The 23673-nt window shown below is 41.2% G+C and overlaps 1 protein-coding gene across 1 annotated transcript in view; it reads left to right on the top strand.

Annotated features, from left to right (window-relative positions):
* LOC309572234 (sucrase-isomaltase, intestinal-like) overlaps nucleotides 1-18476 on the top strand; it is a gene marked incomplete at both ends in the record, with an annotated part of 58945 nt that extends 40469 nt beyond the window's left edge. Inside the window, 6 exons of the mRNA XM_082280366.1 lie at nucleotides 8983-9113; nucleotides 9922-10010; nucleotides 11050-11118; nucleotides 11211-11227; nucleotides 15449-15607; nucleotides 18417-18476. Coding sequence (XP_082136492.1) covers nucleotides 8983-9113; nucleotides 9922-10010; nucleotides 11050-11118; nucleotides 11211-11227; nucleotides 15449-15607; nucleotides 18417-18476 — 525 coding nt within the window. The remainder of the gene's footprint in view (nucleotides 1-8982; nucleotides 9114-9921; nucleotides 10011-11049; nucleotides 11119-11210; nucleotides 11228-15448; nucleotides 15608-18416) is intronic.
* Nucleotides 18477-23673: the final 5197 nt, after the last annotated feature.

The raw sequence follows: 23673 nt of genomic DNA, 5'->3' as shown, positions 1-23673 counted from the left end.
AGTAGACTTGCCTTTATGTTCGTGGCTAACGTAATTATGCTTTTGACTTTGATCTTCAGATTATCAGTCTTCCCTTTTTCCTGTGTTTTATCTCCTTTGTCTGAGAGGGCTTGCATCTCAAGGATAAATTAATTTCTAGAGGCAGGGTTTCTGTTCCTGAGCACAGACATGGAGCCCCAGCTTCCTTCTCCTCACAAGGTTAGGGGTGGTTGCAGAGGGCTCACATACATTGTGGTGGGGCCTGATCTTTTTGAACTCACTGGAATTTTTCAAGTTAAGAATTTTATACAAATGTTAGTTTGGGAATAATGGATGTTGTTCTTAATATATCTTGCAGTTTGCAAATGAGTGCTTTTTCTTATTTAAACACTCGTTTCTGTAGCATGATGCCAGCCACAGCTCTCCTTACATTGCACTCAGCTTCTCTGCTGAGTTTGTTTCAATGCTCAGTACAAATCTAAGCTTTTCCTGAACAGGAACAAGACCCAGCAGTGTTTGGAGATGCATTTGCCAAGATATCTCGTGCTACTCTTCGGATTAGATACTCACTCCTGCCGTACTTGTACACCCTGTTCTACGAGTCTCACGTTCACGGAGGCACGGTGGTGCGGTCACTGATGCATGAGTGAGTTTGGAGTCTCTTTCTTATCGTAATTTGCTCACAAAAGTAGTTGAGCTCTTGTGTATATACTAGTTGATATCCTTAGGAGAATAGTCACAGTACTATTATTGCATGCTCTCTCTTAAAAGAACAGTTGAACAATTAAATCAGTCAAGTTATATGCACAAAGATGACTCTCAATATATGTGCAAAGTATTTCCATTAATATATAACCTGTACTTGTTTCCAGTGGGGGGAAAAGACAAACTTAAGAAAGAAGAATTCTGAAAATTTCTAGTCTTAGGCAAATACGTAGTTCTTCTTTATTTCAAAAATGGGAGTCACATAGCTGTATTTTCTATATTTGAATGAAATCAATGAAATCTGTATTCTGATCCAGAATGCTAAAAGGCCTCATACAGAGAGTCCAATAATACATAGCATTTGTTTTTTTTCCAATTTAGCACTTGCATCTGCATGCTGTCTATGAAACACGCATCTGTGTCCACAAATTGCACAGAGAAAACAGAGCTAGAGATGTTTGAGTGTAGAAGCAGGTGCAAAACTGAGATTAATAAATGCAGACTGAAAAGCCCCTCTGAAAATTAAACTCAGATTTTTGGAAGAGCTCATTTTTTCTTTTTGGAAGAAACAGGAATCCAACTGAGGTCTAGTTTCCCTGTCCTCATCTTTTAATTAGTTTTTTACCTGCTTTTGGTAAATTTTCTACTTCAGAATGCTTTATGCGAAGATTGAGCAAAAGGAGTGCAAATAATACTTAGGAAAGCCTGAAGCTCTGCCACAATTTCATTTCATTGGGGCAGGCTATGTCATGGACTGTTTAATGTTCTTTTTGTTCCGTTTAGATTAAAAACATTTTGGTTAAAGGGTAAGGCATTTCTTGCAAATTAAACTGAGGTTACTCTAAAGTGCAGGCAATTCATGTATGGAAACGATATGCACAAAATCTGTTCTGCTTACTCAGCATACTGGTTAACTGATAAATTTTAAAGCAGTATCCTTCCTCTTTCTACTCTGTAATGTTATTTTACTAGATAAAGTTAAGGAGAATTTTGTAGATACTCATAACTTACAATTGGCTATATGCTATTTCAAGTATTTCTTTTAGGTCTATTTTTGCTTAGTGTGATTTGTGTTAATACTGTAAATGCCCAAGTTAATTTTGGCATTAATATTAGCTAATCTCTGCTAATACAGAATTACTTTAGTGTCATTAAAGCTGCCTTTCTGACCATTACCAGCATACCTGTACTCTATGTGGGCCACATCCGCATTAGCAAATTTCCAAATTTGCTTTGATTTGAGTCATAAAGCAGTCTCAGGTGTGCCAGCAGAGGCTTCTGTCGGATGAAACCGAGCTGAGAGGTTCACTACAGACACTGATGGGAGCTTAGTCAGCAGGACCAGAGTGGGATAACTAGGAAATAAAACCTCTAAAATGCATGTAAGTAGGGTAGGCTTCAGGAGATCAACACAAACTGTTTCCCTCCCCAGTGCCCCTACTGGCATCCTAGTCCCATCATTTGCTAATGTTGCCATAGCTAGATCCTAAAGTAGCTTTAAAGTGTTTTTTACTACTATTAGTTAATTCTGGTTATTATTATTCACTGTTATTGCTTAATGAGTATTTCTTATTATTTCTAATTAATATTAAGCAGTTTAGTAGTGGGTCTACCCAAGTAGAGAAAGTGACCCAGATGCTAACAGGAGAAATGTGGGTTTTTGAGAAAGAGAGCTGAAACAGAATTTTCAGTGTATGGATGACGGAAGTTTACATCAACCTTGCCTCTTACTTGTAGAAAATACAAAGGAAAACTAAAAACTCCTGCATTCGTTTTTCAGGTGAAGCTCTTAAGAGTTCACAGTCCTCACCATGAAAACAGCTGTACCCAGGCAGGGAGTCTCCAATCAATAGCCATTTCGTGTGGACATTTCATTCCATTTTGAACATTTAGAGGCTCATTTCAAGTAACAAACAAGAACAACATCCCTGTAGATTCATATAAGCATATTTGGTGCCTCTGAGGCTTTCACTCCATGAAGCAGAGGCGTCAATATCTCAGCTGTCTAAAAAGACCATGAGGTGGTAATCCATTAGTGGAAGGGAAAGTTTGTGTTTAAAGGCTAAACAGGGGGAAAATATGACAGAAAAGAGGCCAGCATCTAACCAGACAAAGTAGTAGATAGAATTAAAGACCTTTCATAGATCACAGCTTAATGGTTTAATGGCTTATATTTTCAAAATAGGGAAGTTCATTTGTTTACTGAATTTTTGCTAGTGGTTGCTATAATTGCAAGAGAAAATTAGGCTGAGTTAGAGGGTGAGATGCTTGTTTCCATGTACAAATATGATTGATTCTTCTTTTTTCATAATTTCTTGATCAGCTTCTTGTCCTGAAATCTCCCACAACAAAATATATTGTATTAATATTACAATTTTATTACAGTGAAATTGAAAATACAGAGCACCTATTGAGATGACAGAAAAACTCATGTTTTGTATTTCAAAACTTTAGGACAAGGTAATTAATCAAAAATGGTAATCTGCTTTAAATATTTACAAAACATTATGTCAAAATGCAATAATGACCAAGATTAATGTGTCCAAAAGAGCTACTGTTCTGGACAGAAAAAGAAACTCTGAATAAATTGAGGTTTCTTTTAAGTAGAGCCCAAGGCATGCCTTCAAGAACATTTTTTCCTAAGTTCCGTGTATTCCTGTACTCCTCTAAGTTTGCAATATTTTAGAAATCTGAGCACTCAATAGGTGTCTTTTTATTGCCAAGTTATCTTTACTTCTCTGGGGAAATTTCTGTAAGCCTGGGCAGGGTGCAGTGTGGGCCTTTGCCCCAAGCAGGCAGGGTGTCAGAGCAGGGCACTGACACGGGGCCACTCTGCTCCAGCCAGTGTTCAACAGAGACCTGGCTTTAGACAGAGACAGCTGCAAAGTCCGTGAAACAGACACAGTAAATGAATTTTTAAACAAGGAGTTGATATGTCCTTAGAGAATAATATGTAAATATGCAATAGCCAGTGTGAATTTGTCAAAACTGCATGAAAACCAGACCAGTTGCCATTTCTGACAAGGCAGCAGTGTTGTTGGAGTGGCAGGGGGGCAGAGGAGCAGCAGAAGTCAGGAGGTACAAGGTACCTTGATTTTAGGAGGATTTGAGACACACTTCATGTGACATTCTTATAAGAACTAGGATCCATTAATTATTTCCTCAGGAATAGACTTACAAATGATTGAAAACCTATTTAAATTCTCAAGGATTTTATGCTGGATGAGTGGAGGTTCCTAAGTTGGGAAGGATGTCTCTTCTTTGCCAGGTGCTGTTTGATATTTTCATTAGATGAAGCATGGTAGAGCAGAGATTTCTTCCCAAGAGAAGGCAGGTGATGCCAGGCAAATGGGACTGTGAGCATTCTGGAGAACATGATCAGAATCCAAATCAATTTTAGCGCATCGAGTAAAATGGATTGAATTCTGTAGGTTTTTCATCCATTCAGGAGAGGCAGCTAAAAAGCACAATATGTATGAATGTTGCTTTGTGTTTGTCTTGCAAACAATTTCAAATGTAAATCTGTGAAAGGTGTGGAAAGCCAAATTCAAGGATTTTCACAAATGCTTTAGATCCTAGAGCACAGTGTTTTTATTCTGCGTTCCCTCTCCTGGGCCTGGCCCCTCTCCTGCTCATTGGTTCCCACAATGAACTCTCGGCCCCATGAATAGAAATTAAGTGAATTGTTTTCCCACTGTTGCTGTTCTGAAAAGATATCAGCTTCATCATTTTGTGAGAGTTCTGGTCTGCTCTGGGGTGGTAGGTATTACTGAAATATCTGAATCTCTGTCCAGCTTTTGGCATTCCCTCAATCAGGAAAATTATTTGACTGTGTTGAAGGATACTTTCAGGAAGCAAATTACTTGTCACAGTGAGTAATACCAAAATATTTGGCAAATTCTAATGACTGTGAATTAACATTGTGTATTTCACTTTCAAAATAGATTTACCTCTGATCAGGAGACTCATGGAATAGACACTGCCTTCCTTTGGGGACCTGCCTTTATGATTGCTCCTGTTCTTGAAGAGGCAAGTACTGTAATTAAAAATGCCATCATACTGGAATAAAAGAAACGAATGATGCTTAGGGCATTGGATGACATTCAGAGCATGTTTGCTCATATCCATCCCCTTCTACTCTCCACTGTCAAAGCTTGCAGAATACATTCCTGAGCAGCACAGAACAGTACAGAGCTTTTCAGTACTTGAAGTGGGAGGATGAAAGTGGGGGCACAGCCTTTCCCTTCTACTTCAAGTGAGGAATGGATGTAAAGAGGCTGGATGCTGCCCCTGACGTGCTCCTGTTACTGTGCTGGCAGCAGTTTCCAAGGACACACACAGAGCAGTAATTGTCAAGCTAGGAAGAAACACACAGATATGAAAGCAAACTGGTTTCCATATTACCGCTCACCCACAGTGTTTTGGAACTGAGGCATCTCAAGGGCTATGGGAGGAGTTTCCCAGCATCACAGGCAAAGGCAGTCATTATGGAAACGATAATGATAATGTTAGCTGCTAACAGGACAGGTTTTAAAAAGCAGCATTTTCATCTGCTGTGCTGGGCACAGTACTGGGGTCATGGCTCTCGCTGCTTGGCTGGAGCAAGGGTGTGTTTCTCTCCTTGCCCACCACTGACTGCTGGCAGCACAGGAAAGGTACGTCTGAGCAGATCTAAGTATTTTCATGTGATGTATCCTAGTGCAGTTTGCAATCAGCATGCTGCCAGAATATCTGATATATTTCTAGATGTTGCTGATGATCAAACATATAAACAGGCCACTGTTAGTCACGTTTTTTTTAACTAACCCTTTTGTCTCTGTGAATTTAATATAAAAATCTTATTCCTGCATCTAAAACTATTCTGACCCCACTGAGGCATTTCTTTCATCAGTCCTTCATCTTCAGACTCACACAGATTTCTAATAGCTGATGAGTAACAAGGAGATTTCACAGGGTCTCAGACCAGCAAGATGAGGAAGGATGTGAAAAAAGCCTTCCCATGAAGAGGGAGTGACAAGCCAGGGGAGGCTTCCTGCAAAGAATTGAATGAAAGAGAACATTACAAAGATATATAAAATGATAGGGGGTCTAGATAAGGAGTTCTTTATGGTTTTTTGAAGAACTGCAGCACAAAAGGAGGGCTGCATGCCTGTCGCCTGATGAGGGAAGCAGAACTTTGAAGGCAGCACATTGCTGGGTCTTGCAGTGTGATAGCTGGCAGCCAGGGCTGCGCCAGCTGGCAGGGCAGGGGCAGAGGTGAGCTGTAAGCCCCACACTCTGGCAGTGCAGGCCAGCAGTGACTGTGTCAAACTGCAGCATGGCATCTGCTTGTGTAGAGAAGATGGGTCAGGGATGACTTGCCCTTCACTCCTTGAGTCTTAGGATGAGAGCAAGTGAGACATCCAAAAAGAATTAGAATGGGGAACTGCTTTACACACTGGTTTGTTATTTAGGGAGTCATAAAGGTGAAGCTCATGGAATCATAAAGACATAGAATAGTTTGGGTTGGAAGGGACCTTAAAGATCACCTTGTTCCAACCCCCCTGCCATGGGCAGGGCCACCTCCCACTGGGCCAACTTGCTCAAAGCCCCATCCAACCTGGCCCTAAAATCATCATGACTCAGATGATGGTTACACACTTTTCTGTAGACCAGAGTATCCAGGGTTGTCTTAATACTGCAGAGAAAAGATGGAGAGGGGAGCATCTTGACTTTATAAGGTTTTTCGTATATCTAAAACCCCTAAAATGTCAAATGGTAACTTTGCCTTAACTCTTCCACCTTTAGTTGCTCCACAAGATTCCTAGGGTAGTCCTTGGGGCTAAACCATAATTCTGCAAAGGGGCAGACATCTACACTGAGAGTAAAAATTAATCTGTTTGTGAGATTAAGCAACTTGTGACAAAAATGGAAGTATGTTTTGATTCCAGCTGTTCCTGGAGTTATTAATACAAAGTGCCTTTAGCATGATTCTGTCCCTGCAGCGATATGACACAACACATGCTGCAAAACAAAGTACAGTAATTGTGCAATTAGCAAAACATTTATTATTTATTATTACTTATCTGCAACTTTAAATTTTTTACAAGAAGAGAAGGATCTGTGTATCCTCTGTGTGCTAGAGCTTATTCTCTGCCTGTTTCTGTGACTGGAACAGTGCAAGAGGCACTGAACAGTGGTGTCCTTCCGCTTCAGATGTGAAGCCCTGTCTTGCAAAGGCTGCCATAGCCCTCACTGGGGCTGCTCGGATGTTGGAGGAGTGCACCTAGGCCAGTTACATTTGCAAGACATAGAGTTATGTACTAGAATGAAATAATCATGTAACATTGACTCATCCTGGGATGTAGCAGTAAAACCCCCAAATAGGATAGGCTTGTCTGTTTAGTATTATAGATTAGCCAGCACTAGTTCACTGCTAGGACAGTAAGCCAGCCATAATATCCAAAATTTGATATTATTAGAATATTCAGCATACATCTCTCCATGCACAAATATAATAAAGCTAATGTAATATCAGAAATGCAAAAAGAAAAAAGACTTTAATCTCTTTATAACAATTACAGGGAGCAAGATCTGTGACTGTATACTTCCCTGAAGCACAATGGTTCGACTACTATACCGTATGTATTTTTAAGATTAATTTTCTTACTTTTTTTTTTACATAATTTAAAATGGTACAATTCCAGCAAAATAACTTTCAGCAATGTTCAGCAGTATTTTTGCCACAGCATCTGTATTTAACTAGAAACTAGAAGAACAAAAAGTTTACATCAGGCTAGCTGGGAGAGTAAATTACACGTCTTTCAGTAACATTTTATTTTCTGTTTTTGCTATGTAAAGCTCTAAGTCACAGTGAACAGAATTTTCAAGAGCAACCTAGACATGCATGAAAGTGCCAGGATTTCTTTCTTTGCCCCCCACTTTTAATTCTTGTTCTGATACACTTCCCTGCACAGAGACAGAGGCAGAAACCTAAGCCACACTCCTGAGAACATGCCACAAGCCCTCCTGTGCATGTACTTTTGCACATGCATCACCTTTGACAGAAGGCATATTGTGAGAGCAGGGTGAGGCCCCACTCTGGAAGATGCTTCCAAGAGATGCAGAACAATCTGCTCTGTGGAACATGCCAGTACCTTCTCTTTTCAGGGACTGTGAGTCTTGACCTTCCCAACACCGTCACCAGGACCGTATTTCCAAAAGTGCTCTGCTGCAATCTGCAGCCTAAGCCCAGTGTTGGCTTCAACAGAAGCAGTTAAGCTGATGCTAAGAGCTTTCAAAAATGTGAGCCCAGGATCATCAGGCTGTTTGCTGTTAACTCTCCTGAGCGCCCCTGGCAGAGGAGCAGGCAGAACAGAAATGTTCTCAGAGGAAATTCAGGCTTATTCTTAAATAAGTTTGGTCATTTTCAGCATTTGGCTGGTGTCCTCAGATGGATGTTCATCCAACCCTTTTTCTCTTTTCATAAAACTGTGATGCTGCAAAGTTGAACATTCAATTCAACTCTCCTTGTGGTTCCCCCTGAGCCTCCTTGCTGCACTGGGCACAGGGACAGTGGCCTGTGTCCCTTGCCCTGCCTATGTGCCTGCCCCTGGCATTGCTCAGCTCCCAGTATTTGGCACGTACTTGTCATGCACGTGGTGCTTATCCAAACCAAGGTTGGGTGCTTGCCGTAAATCATTATTACCATTTACAGAGGGCAAGAGCAAAGCCTTCCTGTTATTTACTCTGTACATAAGTCTTGCCGACAGCTGGTTTTGAGGCATTAAACCAGAAAAGGATGATGCAGAGAACTTAATGCTGGTTGTCTACACACACACAAATTTCACTCACTGAATGCTGTAATTACTTTTTGAAAGGGGAAGAATTGTTCTTAGAAGAGAAGAAAATCTACAGTTTACATTCCCAAATGACTATGAATCACTTACCTTAAACTGAATTGTGACAGGCTCCATATGTATAAAAAGAGAAAGCAAAAGTTTCTTTTTATTTTTTCTCAGTCTCTTGATGAGTGGCTTTTTTTTCACAGCATATGAAATAATGATACCATTTTTAAAGACCATTTGCTGTTTTTCAGTCATGATGCTTCTGTCTCATGCATATGCATAACTGCAGGGGCTAGATCCTCTTTCATGTTAAAAAAGAAACTACAGGAATACTCCTGAAGTCCATGTTTTAGTTTGTTTTTTTCACTGATGTAACTGAAATGAAAATGTACCCCTTGCTCTCTTTTTCAGTAGTGTATATGTATAGTGCCTGGATTGGCATTTTTTTTAACTGCATTAATTTTTGCGGTAGGGTCTTAGAGTGCCAAATGCCTGGAAGAAGAACTATGCTACTGTGTCTGCCCCACTGAGCAAGATCCCTCTGTACATCCGTGGAGGGTACATTCTGCCACAACAGGCACCAGCCACAACCACTACTGAGAGGTAACGTCGCCTGTGTTTGTCACCAAGCAGCCACGATGCGGGTCAGACTCGCAGTCAGTCAAAAAAGCAATCAAAAGAAAGTACAGAAGAGAGACTATCTGCAGCTCCCAGCTGCCATCCCAAGTGATAAGTACAGTATTTTTATACCACTATTTGCTCCCTTTCATTAGGAGAAATCACCTCAAAGATGACCCATGTCACTGTTAGCACAGTTGATGCCTACTCCTGGCTCTGTGGTTATGCTCAGAAAAGCTTTTGCATCTCTTACTGCCACACTGACCTGCTGTCAGTCATTCAGATGAAATGTATGCAAGGGGAAATGCAAAACACTTCTTGGGCGAATTTATCAAATGCCATAAACAAGGCGGAAAAGCTCAAATCTCTCTTCAGGAAAATTATTTCCCCATGCCAATGGATGTGCTGGTCTCAAGTCTGACCTATGCTCGGAAGCTAATCTGAGTAGGAAAGAGAGGGGACAGCGCTGTGCAGCAACCATACAATGGTAGTACTGGGGACCAGTTAACTCCCAGACTGTCCAGTTATCATACATTAAGGCCACAAAAGAAGGAGGAACTTTTCCACATGAGCACTCAAAAGGTGGGAATTTTACACTTCAGTGGGACAAAGCAAGGCAAAGATTTTGTCATCACTTAGGGAGTCCTTTTGGTAAACACTATTGTCATTCTTCTGTCATGACCTTTTTAGTAACGTTAAAATGGGAGTTGTGCTCAGAAGTTTTTGTTAAGTTACTTGGAAGGGACAGTGCACACAGGTTTGTACTGACACTTCTCAACATGTTTGTCAACAGCCGCCTGAACCCATTTGGACTGATTATTGCCCTGGATGAACAAGGACAAGCTTCTGGATCTCTCTTCTGGGATGATGGTGATTCCATTGGTAAGCCTGGTCCCCTGCTGTGAAGCAGTGTCTGCATACAGGGCTCTCCTCAGGCCCCCTTTTCAGCAGCATAATGGCACTGGCTCCTGCTAGAAATAACTGGAGAACTGACCCCAGGCTGAACAGTAAAAAGGTCAATGGAAAGTTGAATATGAGTCAGCAGTGCCCTGGCAGCCAGGAGGGCCACCTGTGTCCTGGGGCCATCAGGCACAGCATCTGAACCCAGGCAAGGGAGGGATTGTCCGGCTCTGCTCTGCACTGGGGCAGCCTCACCTTGAGTGCTGGGAGCAGTTCTGGGCACCACAATATAAAAAGACATTGAACTGTTAGAGAGTGTCCAAAGGAGGGCAACAAAGACAGTGAAGGGCCTTGAGGAGAAGCCATATGAGGAGTGACTGAGGTCACTTGGTCTGTTCAGCTTGGAGGAGACTGAGGGGAGACCTCATTGCAGTTACAACTTCCTTGTGAGGGAAGAGCAGGGGCAGGAACCAATCTCTTCTCTGTGGTGATCACTGACAGGACCCAAGGGACTGGCCTGAAGCTGTGTCAGGGGAGGTTTAGGTTGGATATTAGAAAAAGGTTCTTCCCCCAGAGGGTGGTTGGGCACTGGAACAGCTCCCCAGGGCAGCAGTCACAGCACCAGCCTGACAGAGTTCAAGAAGTGTTTGGACAATGCTCTTGGGCACATGGGGCGATGCTTGGGAATGGTGCTGTGCAGGGCTGGGAGTTGGACTTGATTATCCTTGAGGATCCCTTCTAAGTCATCTTATTCTGTGATTCTGTGAAGGCAAAAAGCAGATTGCTCTTGAAGTTAGCCTTTTGATATGAGAAATGTGTTACATTGGGAGCAGCTGGTCTGCTAGAGAGGGCAATCTCCCACCTTGTGTTCTCCTGAGATCAACCTAAGACTAGAGGAAGAGGTTAAATAGCCCACAAATCATCTTAGTCTGACCTTAGCCACTTGCTACAATAATGTGAACTGCTTATGGATTTTGCTGCCTGTTTTGATATCAATCGTCCTTGCTTTGTGTTTTGACAGATACTATTGAAAAAGAGAACTACTTCTTGGCTAAATATACATTCAGCAAAGTAAGTGGCAACATACAAGGTACCTACTTACATAGAGGTAGCTGTATTTTAGTGTAGCCATTTTAAGGTGCTGATGTCTAACTTTTCTCTGGAAAGCTTTTTATCTTCTAGCTCAGTCTATAAACCGGGTAAGCTACCTAATGCTTTCATTTACAGCTAGCTACAAAATAGTCCAGCTATGATCCTGCAGTTTTGTGTTTGCTTCATTGAGTATCATAATGACACATGTCATTAATGTCCCTGCTGTGATATGAATCTGAAAAAACCCACTTTTTCAAGTTTTTTTTTTCCTTAGCTGCAGCTCCTGGGGACAAGGGACCTTTTTCTTGTCTTCTTCCTAGCAAACACTTTTAGTCTGACGGGTGGGAGAAGGCTAGATTCCTCCCTTCAGGATATCCCAGCAACCTTTTGATCACTTGATGTTTTTGTTTTGTGGTGTAGAGAATTACGTAGTCTCAATTCTTTAGCTTGCGTTTCCTTGTCTGACAGCACAGACACTGCTCCCATGGTGGGCATCCTGTGGAGAGATCCAGCACGCTACTGGCAACCCGCGGTGCTGATCAGATGCTCTGTGCAGCACAGGAGCAGATTAGCTCAGGGTCGGTGCTCTGATGCCTTTCACACAGTGCTCAGTTCTGCACAGACATGTCCTGGGAAAGACCTATAGAAAAGCCCAACAGTCAAGGCTTCAGTCCAGTAAAATACTATAAAATATATCTGCCATAAGCTCATTAAGTATATGACAGTAAGTTGTGGGAGTTATTGTAGAAAAACCTTAACCTACTTCAATAACCCATCTATACAGATCATATTTCATCTGCAACTCTAGTATTTGGTAAGAAATAGGATATTGTAAGACTATGGCATGGTTTGGTCCCCAGCCTTCTGAACATGAGCCAGCATGTGCCCAAGTGGCCAAGAAGGCCAAGAGCATCCTGGCTTGTATCAGAAATATACAGGACCAGGGCAATGACTGTACCTCTGTACTTGTCACTGGTGAAGCCAGACCTCAGATCCTGTGTTCAGAGAAGGGCAGAGGAGCTGGTGAAGGGTCTGGAGCACAAGTCTGATGAGGAGCAGCTGCGGGAGCTGGGGTTGTTTGACCTGGAGAAAAGGAGGCTCAGGGGAGACCTTATTGGTCTCTACAACTGCCTGAAAGGAGGCTGTAGGCAGGTGGAGGTCAGTCTCTTCTTCCAAGTAACAAGTGATAGGACCAGAGGCCTCAGGTTATACCAGGGAGGATTAGATTAGGTATTAGGAAAAATTTCTTGACTGAAAGGGCTGTCGAGCTCTGGAAGAAACTACTTAGAGTAGTTAGGAAGTGGTGGAGTCACCATCCCTGGAGTTATTTAAAAGATGTGTAGATGTGGCCCTCAGGGATATGGTTTAGTGGTGGACTTGGTAGTGCTGGGTTAATGGTTGAACTTGATAACCCTAAAGGTATTTTCCAACCTAAATGATACATGATTTTCATGCCATGTATTCCTAAAAGCCCCAAAGTAATCTACAGAAAATATTCAAACCAATAAAATCGTGTTAACCTCTATTGTGATATTGCTCGTAGAAGGTCTGTCTTCCAGGAGAAAGAGCAACAGCAGTCCAGGATAAGCCAATGGGCTTATTATGTAGCCTGGTATATTCGTGAAATATTTTCCTGGAACTAATACCACATGGGTAGACTTTAAATTTAATTTTAACTTACTTTGTTCTTGATTTACCAAGAAAAAAAAGTTCATTCTTCAGAAAAAAAGGATGTTGCAACAGCAAAAAGGAAGAAAAATCACTTTGGTTTTCTGTAGTCTGTGTATAGTAATTTATTGCAGGAAGGCTACAGAAAAACAATATCCAGTTTTATATTAAATTCTGAACTGTGCAAATTAGATTGTTGATTCTCTGGCACTTCCATTTCTCATTGCTCATATTTGACTTCTGCCTGTACATCCATGACTGAATTCCCTATCTGCATTCCAGTAATCTTTAATGTTGAGATTTTTATTCTGTGTTTGTAAAGAAAATGGTCCATCTCAAATAGCAAATTGTAGAGGTATGAGAAATCTATGAAGGCCTTAGTATTTGTTGCACATTTCTATATTCTTAAAAAAATGTGGATGAATAATTAAATCACACCTAGTTTTAGGAGAACACACAAGTTTTTTTTCCCTGAGAGATTTTCTGGTAAGGTCTGACATCACTGCATTTACTCTGAACCCAGCATGGGGTGTTGCAAAAATAACAGCCACAGGATTAGACCCTTTAATTTTATATTTTCATTTAAAAAACTCAGAAGTATAAAGAAGAATTCAAGACAAGGGCAGGCACCTAAGTCTCAGAGAATGATTCAAGCTCCTGCTCTGTGCTGCTGTCTCACTGCAGTTGGCATTTTAATTCCCTTGACATGCCCCTTTTGACACTCACAGTGACTACATGACCTAAGTCAAAGTGCCCCCTTATATGAAGCCCACCAGGCTAGGAAAATACTTGATCCAGATGTATAAGATTGCTGTGCTTCAGGGATGAGCAGGGAGGTCCTCATCCCCAGGGGTGGCAGACAAGGCAGGTGTGCTCTGCCCTGTACCAAGCGGGTCCAGACTGTACTAAAAGAATGGTGATGGAAGGGTTGTCCAATGAAATGGGATCTTCTGAAAGGATGCATTAGGCACTAAGTGACTGAATAGCCTGAAAGCAAGTTTCTCCTAAAACTGGTCCAGTTTTCAGGGTGAAAATGTAGGGGGCAAAAGAGGTGAAGTTGATAGGATCAGAGCTAGATGATAAGAAAGAAAACTCATGACCTTTCTGCTCAGAGTACAGAAATCCTGGCTCCTGGCATCAGATCAAGGGCTTCATGTCACTTTGCATTTATGGGGTTTTGAGTGACATCCATAACTCCCTCAAACAATAAGTCAGGACCTTCCTGGGCAATTGCTTTCACCACTAGATGCCTGGGGAGGGGAGGGTCACATCCACCCAGACCATCCTGTTGTCCTGTGCAGGGCAGGGAGTTGGACCCCATGATCCTTATGAGTCCCTTCCAACTCAGCATATTCTGTGATTCTGTTTCCCCAAGACCTCCAGTTCTAGACCTTGGTCAGGGAAAATGGTGCCTTACTGAAGAGTCCTGTCTTGGGTCTCTGAGCTTGAGAGCCAAGTTCAACATCACACTGTGCTTCCTGGGTCTGTGTGGCCACCTGAGCTGGCTCTCCTGCTTAGCCACACCTGAGACAGCAATAAACCACCATAAGGAGATGCTCTCTCTAAACTGAGCCTCCCTCTATGCTGGAGCTCTGCCAGGGGGGATAAGACACCACATATAGGTACCCTACAACATTTGCTGGAGGCTTTTGGAGGCCTCACCCTGTTTGCTGAATAATAGCCAACATTCCTTATTTAGGCAGTTTAAATCAGTGTGCTGGGGCTTTGCACTTATTTTTAGTGCGGATGCCTGAAATAAGCAGTCTAAGCACAGCCCTAAGTTACAAATACTGTGATCTAGCTCCTGCTCCCCTCCTACAATGCACCACTGAAATACCATAAGCTAATTTATGCAAAAGGTTCCATCATGGGTTTCTCCTTGGCATATTTTTAAAAAGTCATGATTGTATAGCAATCCATCATTTCCTGAGCAGTGTAATTCACCTTTATTTCCTTAACAACTTTGATCACGTAAGAGATATGATGATTCCTCTTCATTGCATGTATGGGAAATTACTGTCACTGGTGATCCAAATGAATTAGTTTAATGACTTTGTATGTCCTCTTGGTACTCCCCTAAATATAGGATATATAGTAAATAAAAAGTACAACAAACACAGCTCTGTGGACATACAATGTTCCTTTAGTCTTCTTAAAGCTGGAACATATATAACTGAGGTTTCTAGCAGGAGATGTGGTATATAAAATAGGAGCAAAATATCTAGCAGCTGGTGTTTTTGGAAGATGCTAGTGTTTTAAAGCAGTTAGTTTTGGATGTTAATTAAATCTGTCTTAAGGTCACTAATTGAATCTCTGTATCTGGATTTTGGCTTTGCATATGCCACTGTACTCTGTAATGGGTACAAGAACAAAATTTACATTGATTAAAAATAGAAAAACATGTCTTCTTGGACATGTTTTTTCTATTCGTAATCCAATGAATGTTGTAAATGTTATTTACTTTCTTAAGTTTATAATCATACATGAAACCTTTCTTATGTGCAAATTAATGTGACTGTTGTTTTTTCCTTTATGACATCAGTGTCTACATTGGACATTCTGTATGTTCACTGACAAGGATAAAACCTTGTAACAGTGTGCAGCAAGTCACCTCTAAAGAGCTGTCGTGGTCCTAAAGTTTTCTCTGTGGCTTTTTCCAGGGAAGCCTGAAGACAGAAATAATTAAAAATGGCTACCGTGGAGCTGACACTCTGAAGTACAACAAAATTACCATTCTTGGCCTGAAACTGAGACCTCAAGCTGTGTCTCTGAATGGAAGATCCATCCGTGGAGATGCTTTGTCTTACGAGATGAGTGGGGTAAGAGCTGAACTGAGTGGTTAAGAAAAAGCTTAGGGAATGGAAGGTGAAGAACAGTGAAGAGAGATGAAGTCAGTGAAGGACAGGAACTGTTTCTCATCCACACCCCTTTACATTTCCAAGTATAACCAGACACCAGTTCTTGATACAACTAGTCTGACATTTAGGAGAGGAAAAAAAAGCAAAAGAAAAAGCACGAGATCTTTTAGGAAACTTTAATCTTTGCTATTGCATATGCACTCTCTTTTACTTAATGTCTGCCACTTTTACAAATTTTTGAACTAATGGAATACTGGAAAGAAGATACAGGTCCATGAGCTGAGAGCACTGTTAGCAGTTTTATGGGCATTCTTATCATTCTGATAAAACGAGAAAACGTGTCAAAGTTTTTTATCTGCTGCTGAAAAGAAGTGTTGTGGATTTTTTCTTGCAATTACTTGGTGTTCAAAAATTGTTCCAGTGTAATTGGCTCTAAGGAGCATCTTCCTGTCTCCCAAGAGGTATAGTTTCAGCATCTTAAAGTGCCAAGCCTCAGTGTTCCAGACAAGATGCATGACTTGCTTGTGCAGTGCTCCTCTGGCACTAACATGGAGGTATTCCAGAGGGGATAGACTGCACACCCCTAATACACCCTAAGCTGCAACAGCCTCTGCGGTCCCAATTTTCTTTTGCACAGGAGTATAGACAAAAGCAGCAAAACCTTTTGCTTCTTTTCCTCAGGCCAGTTGTCCCGTATCTGTCACCAGCCACCAAGCTGAAGTGCACACTTTATATGAGATGTGTACTCACATCTCAGCACTGGTCTGCATCTAGGGAACTCCTGGTGTTAACACTGCAAAATGCCACTAAATCATCCTGCAGCAGAAGATAACTGAGGCAACAAGTAGTGGATGTCACATCTTAAGTTACCTTACACACGTGGCTTAGTGGTTTTAAGTTTCATTTGTAACCAGAGAGTGATCCCCATTATACATACCTGGTACTACCATTTGTTTTATTGAAGGAATCTGTAAAGGAAGAAAATTGCTGAGAATAAATTTCTGCCTTGGAGAATTGTAAAAATCTCACTTTCAGAGACAATGTCATAAATAAATGTAATCAGTATTGCCTCAAGAGAAGAAATTGTTTAGCAGCCTCTAAGCAAGCTGAAAGCAACATAAATGTGGGAGGGTAAAGAAAACATCCCATTGAGATGTGTTTGAAGGTACCAATCACAGAAATCCAGAAGATAACTGCAGACTAACAGCCTCACATACAAAGATGATTTAAAAAGACTAATAAGCTTGTCACAAAAGTATAATTTAAAATTTGATTTAAGAGCAAAATATTATCTTTGTGACTTTAGATCTGTTTCAAATGCTGGAGGAAAAACCCCACCAAGCTGATGTTGTAGGGATCCAAAACTGCACAAAAGTTTTTTTTATACCAAGTAAATATATTCTTCTCCCAATTCTAAGAGATTCAGTCAAACCTCTCCCACCATCCCTGTACAGATGTTACAATGTTGCTACCTATAATTATCTCAGGTTTGACCCTCTAAAAAAAAAAAAAATTAAAAAAGAGCACTAGCAGCAGCTTGGGTTTAGATCTTGAAAACTTATCCATGTAATTAAAAAAATAAAACACAAAGGGAAAATTTGCCACTTTCTTACAGGCTTAGTGAGATGACATTTTGTGTAATAGTTTAACAAGCAGAGACCCCACTGTTTGAAGGGCTACAGTAGAAACTAACTTCTACCACATTGGTTTTGCTTTACAGAAAGCATATTTACCTAATAGTGTGCTAAAGTGCTTATTGAGCCATATTTATTTGTATATAAATAGAAACAGGTTGCTTAGTAATAAGCCACTTCTTTCTCTCTGATTCATCCAGCACTACCCTGATCTGACATTTTCAATATCACAGAATCTTCCTATTATTAGGAGTCTGTTATCTTTTTTTTCCTCTGGAGTCTCATGCCTTAAGGAACTGCACAGTGACTGCAGCAGGGATGTTGGAAGGGTACATCTGTTGGCCAGGATTGTGCTGACAACAAAATGACCTGGGCATAGGGAAGGTTCTTTTTATCATGCTTGCATCCTCTGCTGGGAAGTGCAGAGGTTCCCAACATCCATAGCTCCCAATGTCCATGCAGTATTGCAGTCTGGAGTAGCCTTTCTGGCTGTCTGGCAATTTTCAGGTTAGTGTTTGAGTGGGTTTGCAGGACTTATGTCTGGATTTTTCCCTGTATTTGAGGAAAAGGCTAATTATTCAATAAGTGGAATTCCAACTCACTAAGCAGTGGTGGAGAGCTGTTTCTGATGAAAGATGAAAATATTAGATAATTTGAAGAAGCGATTTAAGTAAACACAGACTGTTAGAGTAATGTTAACATGAATTTTTGGGCTGGCAAAGAAATAGCTAAGAGGTGTGAATGGATATCATGCATTTTAAGAGATTATTAGTTCTGAAACCTAAAGATAAAACTGGTGAAGTACTGAAAACGGAAATTATGTGAGTAACACAAAATACATTAAATTTAACATTGAACAGAGAGCGAGCACGACAGATATTGTATTTATAATTTAATATTTCATTCATGTTATTAATTAGTTTTAAACCATTCCTGAATTTCTAAAAGGGGTATTGAATTGAATACAGCAGTAGGAACATGCATGCTGCCATCAAGTCAGTCTCACCTACCAGATATGTTAAACAAAACATGAAGGTGTAAACGCAAGTTTCACTTCCTAATCTCTGTTTTGAACTGTTTTGGTTTTTTTTTTACCTTAACATAACTCATTATTTTGTGTCTCTTTTCTTCCACAGAAACTGATTTTGCGGATTTCTGCTCCACTTACTGAGGAACTCAACATTAAGTTTTACTAGAATGGTCAGAACACACTGGCTTAATTTACCATTCTTGACCCTCAAGATATTGATCTCAATATGATTTTAATGAAAAAAAAATTAATCATTAAAACATTGCTTATGAACCTCATGGCTGATGACTGATCTTTTCTTATGTAGTATTTGTAACTCAGTATTCCTCAAATAAAAGTTTCAACAGTAGTTAATGAGTATTAACATAAACTGATGTGTGTTTAAAATAGCATAGAAGAAATCATCCTGACAATTCTGTCTCACCACAGATGGAGATAATATTTGGAAATGTTCTCAGTGGGACCATATTCTGCACAGCATACACTGCTTCGGGTTTTTTTCAAAGCTGTGGTAGGAAAAAAAAAGAGTAACAACCAAGTAGTCAGCTTAATTCCCATAGCCCAATACATAACCTGCCATTAATATAATATGCAATACATATATAATCTAATAAATATTAATATCATATTATATTAAATATTATGTAATCATATCTAACAAATCAGCCAGTTGTCCCAGACCACAAGATCTACAGCTGTAGTGATCACTCACTTTTGTCTCCATCCTGAACTGTGGCTGCAGCCTGGGCATGTCTTGGGATGCAGGAACCATAGAGAAAATTTATTGAAACTGGGGGATTTTTTTCAAGAATCTGATTCCCTGTGGAGACTGTCCCCAGTGTTAAGATCAGCTGTTACCACAGCACATAGTTTGTGCCCTCGAATTTACACCATGACTTCTGATAGGAGGGATCCACACCATGGTGAGGCAGAGCTTCACAAACTCAGCTGTTCCCATGCTTTCAACTCTGTGTGAAAAACCTCTTTTCACCTTTGTTGATATTTCAGGGAAATCTGAATTGCAATTTGCAACTACAAGAACTTCAGTAGTAAACAGATAGTCCAGTAAGGCAATTAGGAAGGGACTGTTCCAGTTTGGGTTGCCAGCACCAGCTAGTGAAGTTCCTCCCAGGGCATTGCAGGCAGTCTTAAGCTTGATCTCGAGCTCCTTAAGGTGCTTGTGACTCTTCCTGCTCCTGTCTTCCACCATAATTAAAATGTACAAAAGACACTTATTGTGACAGAAATGCCATGCCAGTTCCTAGCAGATTAATTCTGCTTCCAAAACTCCACAGGAAAAGGCCTCAGCCACAGGCTACTCTTGCAAAAACATCCCCAACACTAGTCCTCCACAGGAAACTGCTCCTGACAAACTGTTGCATGTGCAAATCCAGCATGCTTTAACAAGAATGTCCAATTTTCACAAGAATCAGTTTGAGACCACTCAATAAGGATTTCATCCAGGTGGTTTTACATGGTAACAGTTCTTCTGAATTAGACATGACGCCAAACAGAGCAGTATAAACTTCTCCAGTTTATGTCAGCTGCAGGAAGACAAATGCAGTTCTGGCTGGCTGCTAAGGGCTGCTTTCTCAAAGTGAGCCGGGTCTTGTGGAGGAACCTTAAGACTTGGGACTCTCCAGAGTCTGCTGGTTGCAGTAAGGTCTGATGTGAAATATGTTTGCTCTGCACCGTTCAGAGAAAGCAACTTGCTCATCAGCTCCTTTGTGGGAAGAAGCTGGAGAAGATACTACAAAAAGGTGTAGCTGAAGATGGTGAGAAAGGACTGAGGAAGAGCAGAATATGGGCAGTGGGGTGAAAGATGGTTGGAGGTGATAGATAAACTAACCACCTTCATTGCTGTAGAATACAGCACATAACTACAGTCCTTGATGAAATAAACACTTGAAAAGTGCATCCCTCTGAGTCTATGGACTGTGCAAATGAAGGGCCTTGTGCAGAGGAATGATGTCAGCAGGGTTTGTGAGAGCTGTGTATTTGGGATAAAGCAGGAGAACCTCTGTTGGAGCAGACACCAGCAGCAGGCAGCCATACAGAGCAGTGCTTGCTGCACAGACCTGAGGAACAGCAGAGACCCAGAGGATGTGTCTGCACTGTGTGTCATGTTTCTTTCTGCACTAGAGATCCCAGAGCAGGGCCAACCAGCAGGGGCTGCACAGGAGGTGCTGGTCCAGAGGCTGCTGGCTACAGATGTTGTCTTGGGCTTGGCCACACTGCAGCATCCCCTCATACTGCCTGTGAAAGCCCTGTGCCTGCTCACCCCGTTGCAGACATAAAGAGAAAAAGCTGCTGCATGGTTTGACAATGTGGGATGGATGGGGACCCCTAAAGCAGACCAGTTCTGTGCAGAATCCAATCTCTTCCATGTGCCTTTCCAGCAATGGCATCAAAGAGGTACCTGCTCTCAGTTTTTGTCCAAATATGAGGATGTTAGTTCCTCACCATGGCAAAAGAGCAAAGAGAGAGAGCAAGAGACCAGTGTATTAGAGAACACAAATTTGTGATTTGTGAGCACCCTGGCCTGGACTGGGGAACAGAATTTGGTTGTTTTGTGAGTGGGGCTTTTTTTGGTACAGTGGGTTTCTCTCTAATCTGCCTTACAGTGTGGGTAAAAGCAGGACTGGGAGAAGGGAGGTGGTGAATTTGCTGACAAATGGTGTAAAAGGAGACTGGTGTGGAAACTGGAGCACAGATGTGGCTGGAGAGCAATGGAGATGTTGGAGATGTCACCTCTGTAAAGAGCTCTTTGCAGGATAAACATGGAGAGTCAGCCAGTGCTCACAGGTTTTCTCTGAAATCAGTGACTAAGCTGGCACTTGCACATATATATTAAAAAAATAAGTGCAGAAAAAGACACTCCTACCAGCATCAATATGCTGTTCAATCTTGTATTACAACCTGGATTTTATTCCTTTCTTGTTATTTTTTTGTGCCTTGTAGCTTCAGTGAACACAACAGGAAATCACCAGTCAGTAGTACATCTGCCTTGGGCTCTGATTTCACATATTTATTCCATAAAAGTAAACAAGACAGTCCTTGGTCAGCATTTGCATTAGGGACATCAAAGAAAAAAGGAGTTTATGTGGATGTGTGTGTATCTGGCTATTTATCCTCTCTGAGCATTGAGGTACAGGTGTAATTTTGGATCATTTACACTTTTTTGAAGTTCTGGTTACACTGTTTGCTCCTTCCCATTCCGACAATTTCTTTTTTCTTCTTGTGAGAAGGATAACAACTTCAACAAAAAATAATGATCACATGTTAAAAGTGATATGAGGCGAACCCAAGAATCTACAGACAAATATTTTACTGTCTTCTAAGATTAGATTGGATTAAAGAATTAACTTCCTCAAGTGTTGGTGTGGATTATATTTATTACAGATAGAGATTTTCAGTGGAGTGAGTACTTCTCAGGCTGGGATTTAAAAGCATTGGTAGTCAGCTGCTTTCTCCATCCTGCCTTTGTTGGCCATAAAACCCACCAGCTGAGCCCCTCAGAATCTGAAGGAGTTGAAATGTAAAAATCTTACTTTGCATTTCAAAACCCTGCTGATTCTAGGCTTCTGCCTTACAAAGCCATAAAGAGAAATTCACCAGCCAAGGTACAGTGACCCCTAAGAATATGCCATTAGGCTTCACTTCTGCAGAGAAGGGAAAAATAAACATTCTCCATGCTACTCAGTGTACACTTCAATTTTTTTTATATAAAACGGATGATTTTAGGTTTAATCTCAAAGGATCCCCACTGTCCATTTTTGTAAAAGCTTTATGTTGATTTTTTATGAAAAGATGGTGGTAGCCTGAATCAGCTACACTGACTGAAGAAGAACAAATTAAATGAAGGGGACATGCACAAAAGGGCTCTGCTGTGCTCAGTAAGCTGGATGCCAAAAATCTATTCTGATATGGCCTGATGAAGTATTGCATGTCCTCAAATAAAGAAGAGACAAAGGAAGATGTGACTCTGCTAGAGGAAAGGAGACACTGGAGGAGATGTGGGAGCTTGTTGGATCTGAGCATGAGTTCCCAATGAATCAAAAAGGAGGTAGAGCAACCTCAGATATAAAGACAAGTAAAGGCAGACATGCCTCATAACTCATCTGTTTGTCATACTGGTACCATCTTGTTGGAACACTCTGTCCCATTCTGGTGTCAGAGATATGTGGAATATACTGAAATAAATAAGCTTGCCACAAAGTAAAGCCACAACAATGTCTGAAAGGCTACAAATAAAAAGCATTTTCTTGTGAATGCACTGTGGAGCTCAACCTGTCTCTAATGGCCAGGAGAAGGCTCAGTCCCATGAAAGTTTCAGTGTACCTATGGGGGCAGAAATGCAGAGGCAGAAGCTCTTTAAATTAGCAAAGGTAAGATTTGGTGTCTGTTAAAGAAATTAGACTAATTCAAACACTGCTATTTTAATTGTTGGAACAGCTTTTCAAGAACTGTGGTGAATTCTCCTGCAGTAGAAATTTTTAAAAGAGAAGTGGATGCTTTTCTAAAATAAATGCTCTTGCTCAGTAATTCAGGAGTTTTTTGGAACTGTATCCCTAGCCTGTGTCATGCCAACTGATCACAGCAGTCTCTCTTGGGTTTGCGATTATGAATAACGAAAGGACATTTTGTAGGTTTTTTGCAAAACATATGGAGATTTCTGTGACAAGTCAGTGCTTTTGGAGGTCTCCACATAGTTACAAAGATTATAAAATACCATTGATATGATCAGATTTTTGGTAAATATTACTATGTAATATATTGGAATAACTTCTTGTGAAGGTTTTGGTAATTACTTTTTCCTGTCACCAGGTGGTACCTGAATCGACTTGAAAATCAAAGCAATTCATTGCCATTCTCATGCAGGGACTATCTGCCACTCATGTTGCCAACAGGTCTGCAGCAAAGATGAAAAATATCACTGGGTCTACAATGAGCATGAGGTAAACAACAAGACTCCTACAGCAGAGCTGGTGCCTGGCTCAGGAGAGGAGTGACCCTGTTCCTGGCCCTCACCCCTTGCCCAGGGGCAAAGACCAGCAGCTGTTGGTGTGACATGGCAAGGTGAGTCAGACATCCATGAATGCCAGTTTTCCCTGCGGTCTGGGGTAATGTGACTGGGGTGGATACAGGAGCAGTCAGACTTCAGGGCTCAGCACCATGATGCAAGCCAGAATGCAACCTCTCCTGGGATGCCTCCCAATGCAGGCACCCACCAAGATCCATGACCTGGGCTGGGAAGTGGCACCTTGGCTTCCCCGCTCCTGGATCCATGGGGCAGGTGCCTGGAGCCTCAGCAGTGACCCATAGAGACCTTGGCTAGAGATTTGTCACTGTGCTCACTGCAA

Source organism: Coloeus monedula (genome assembly GCF_965178545.1).
Source record: "Coloeus monedula genome assembly, chromosome: 4".
In the NCBI taxonomy this organism is placed as follows: domain Eukaryota; kingdom Metazoa; phylum Chordata; class Aves; order Passeriformes; family Corvidae; genus Coloeus; species Coloeus monedula.
This window is presented reverse-complemented; position numbering and strand designations above follow the sequence as displayed.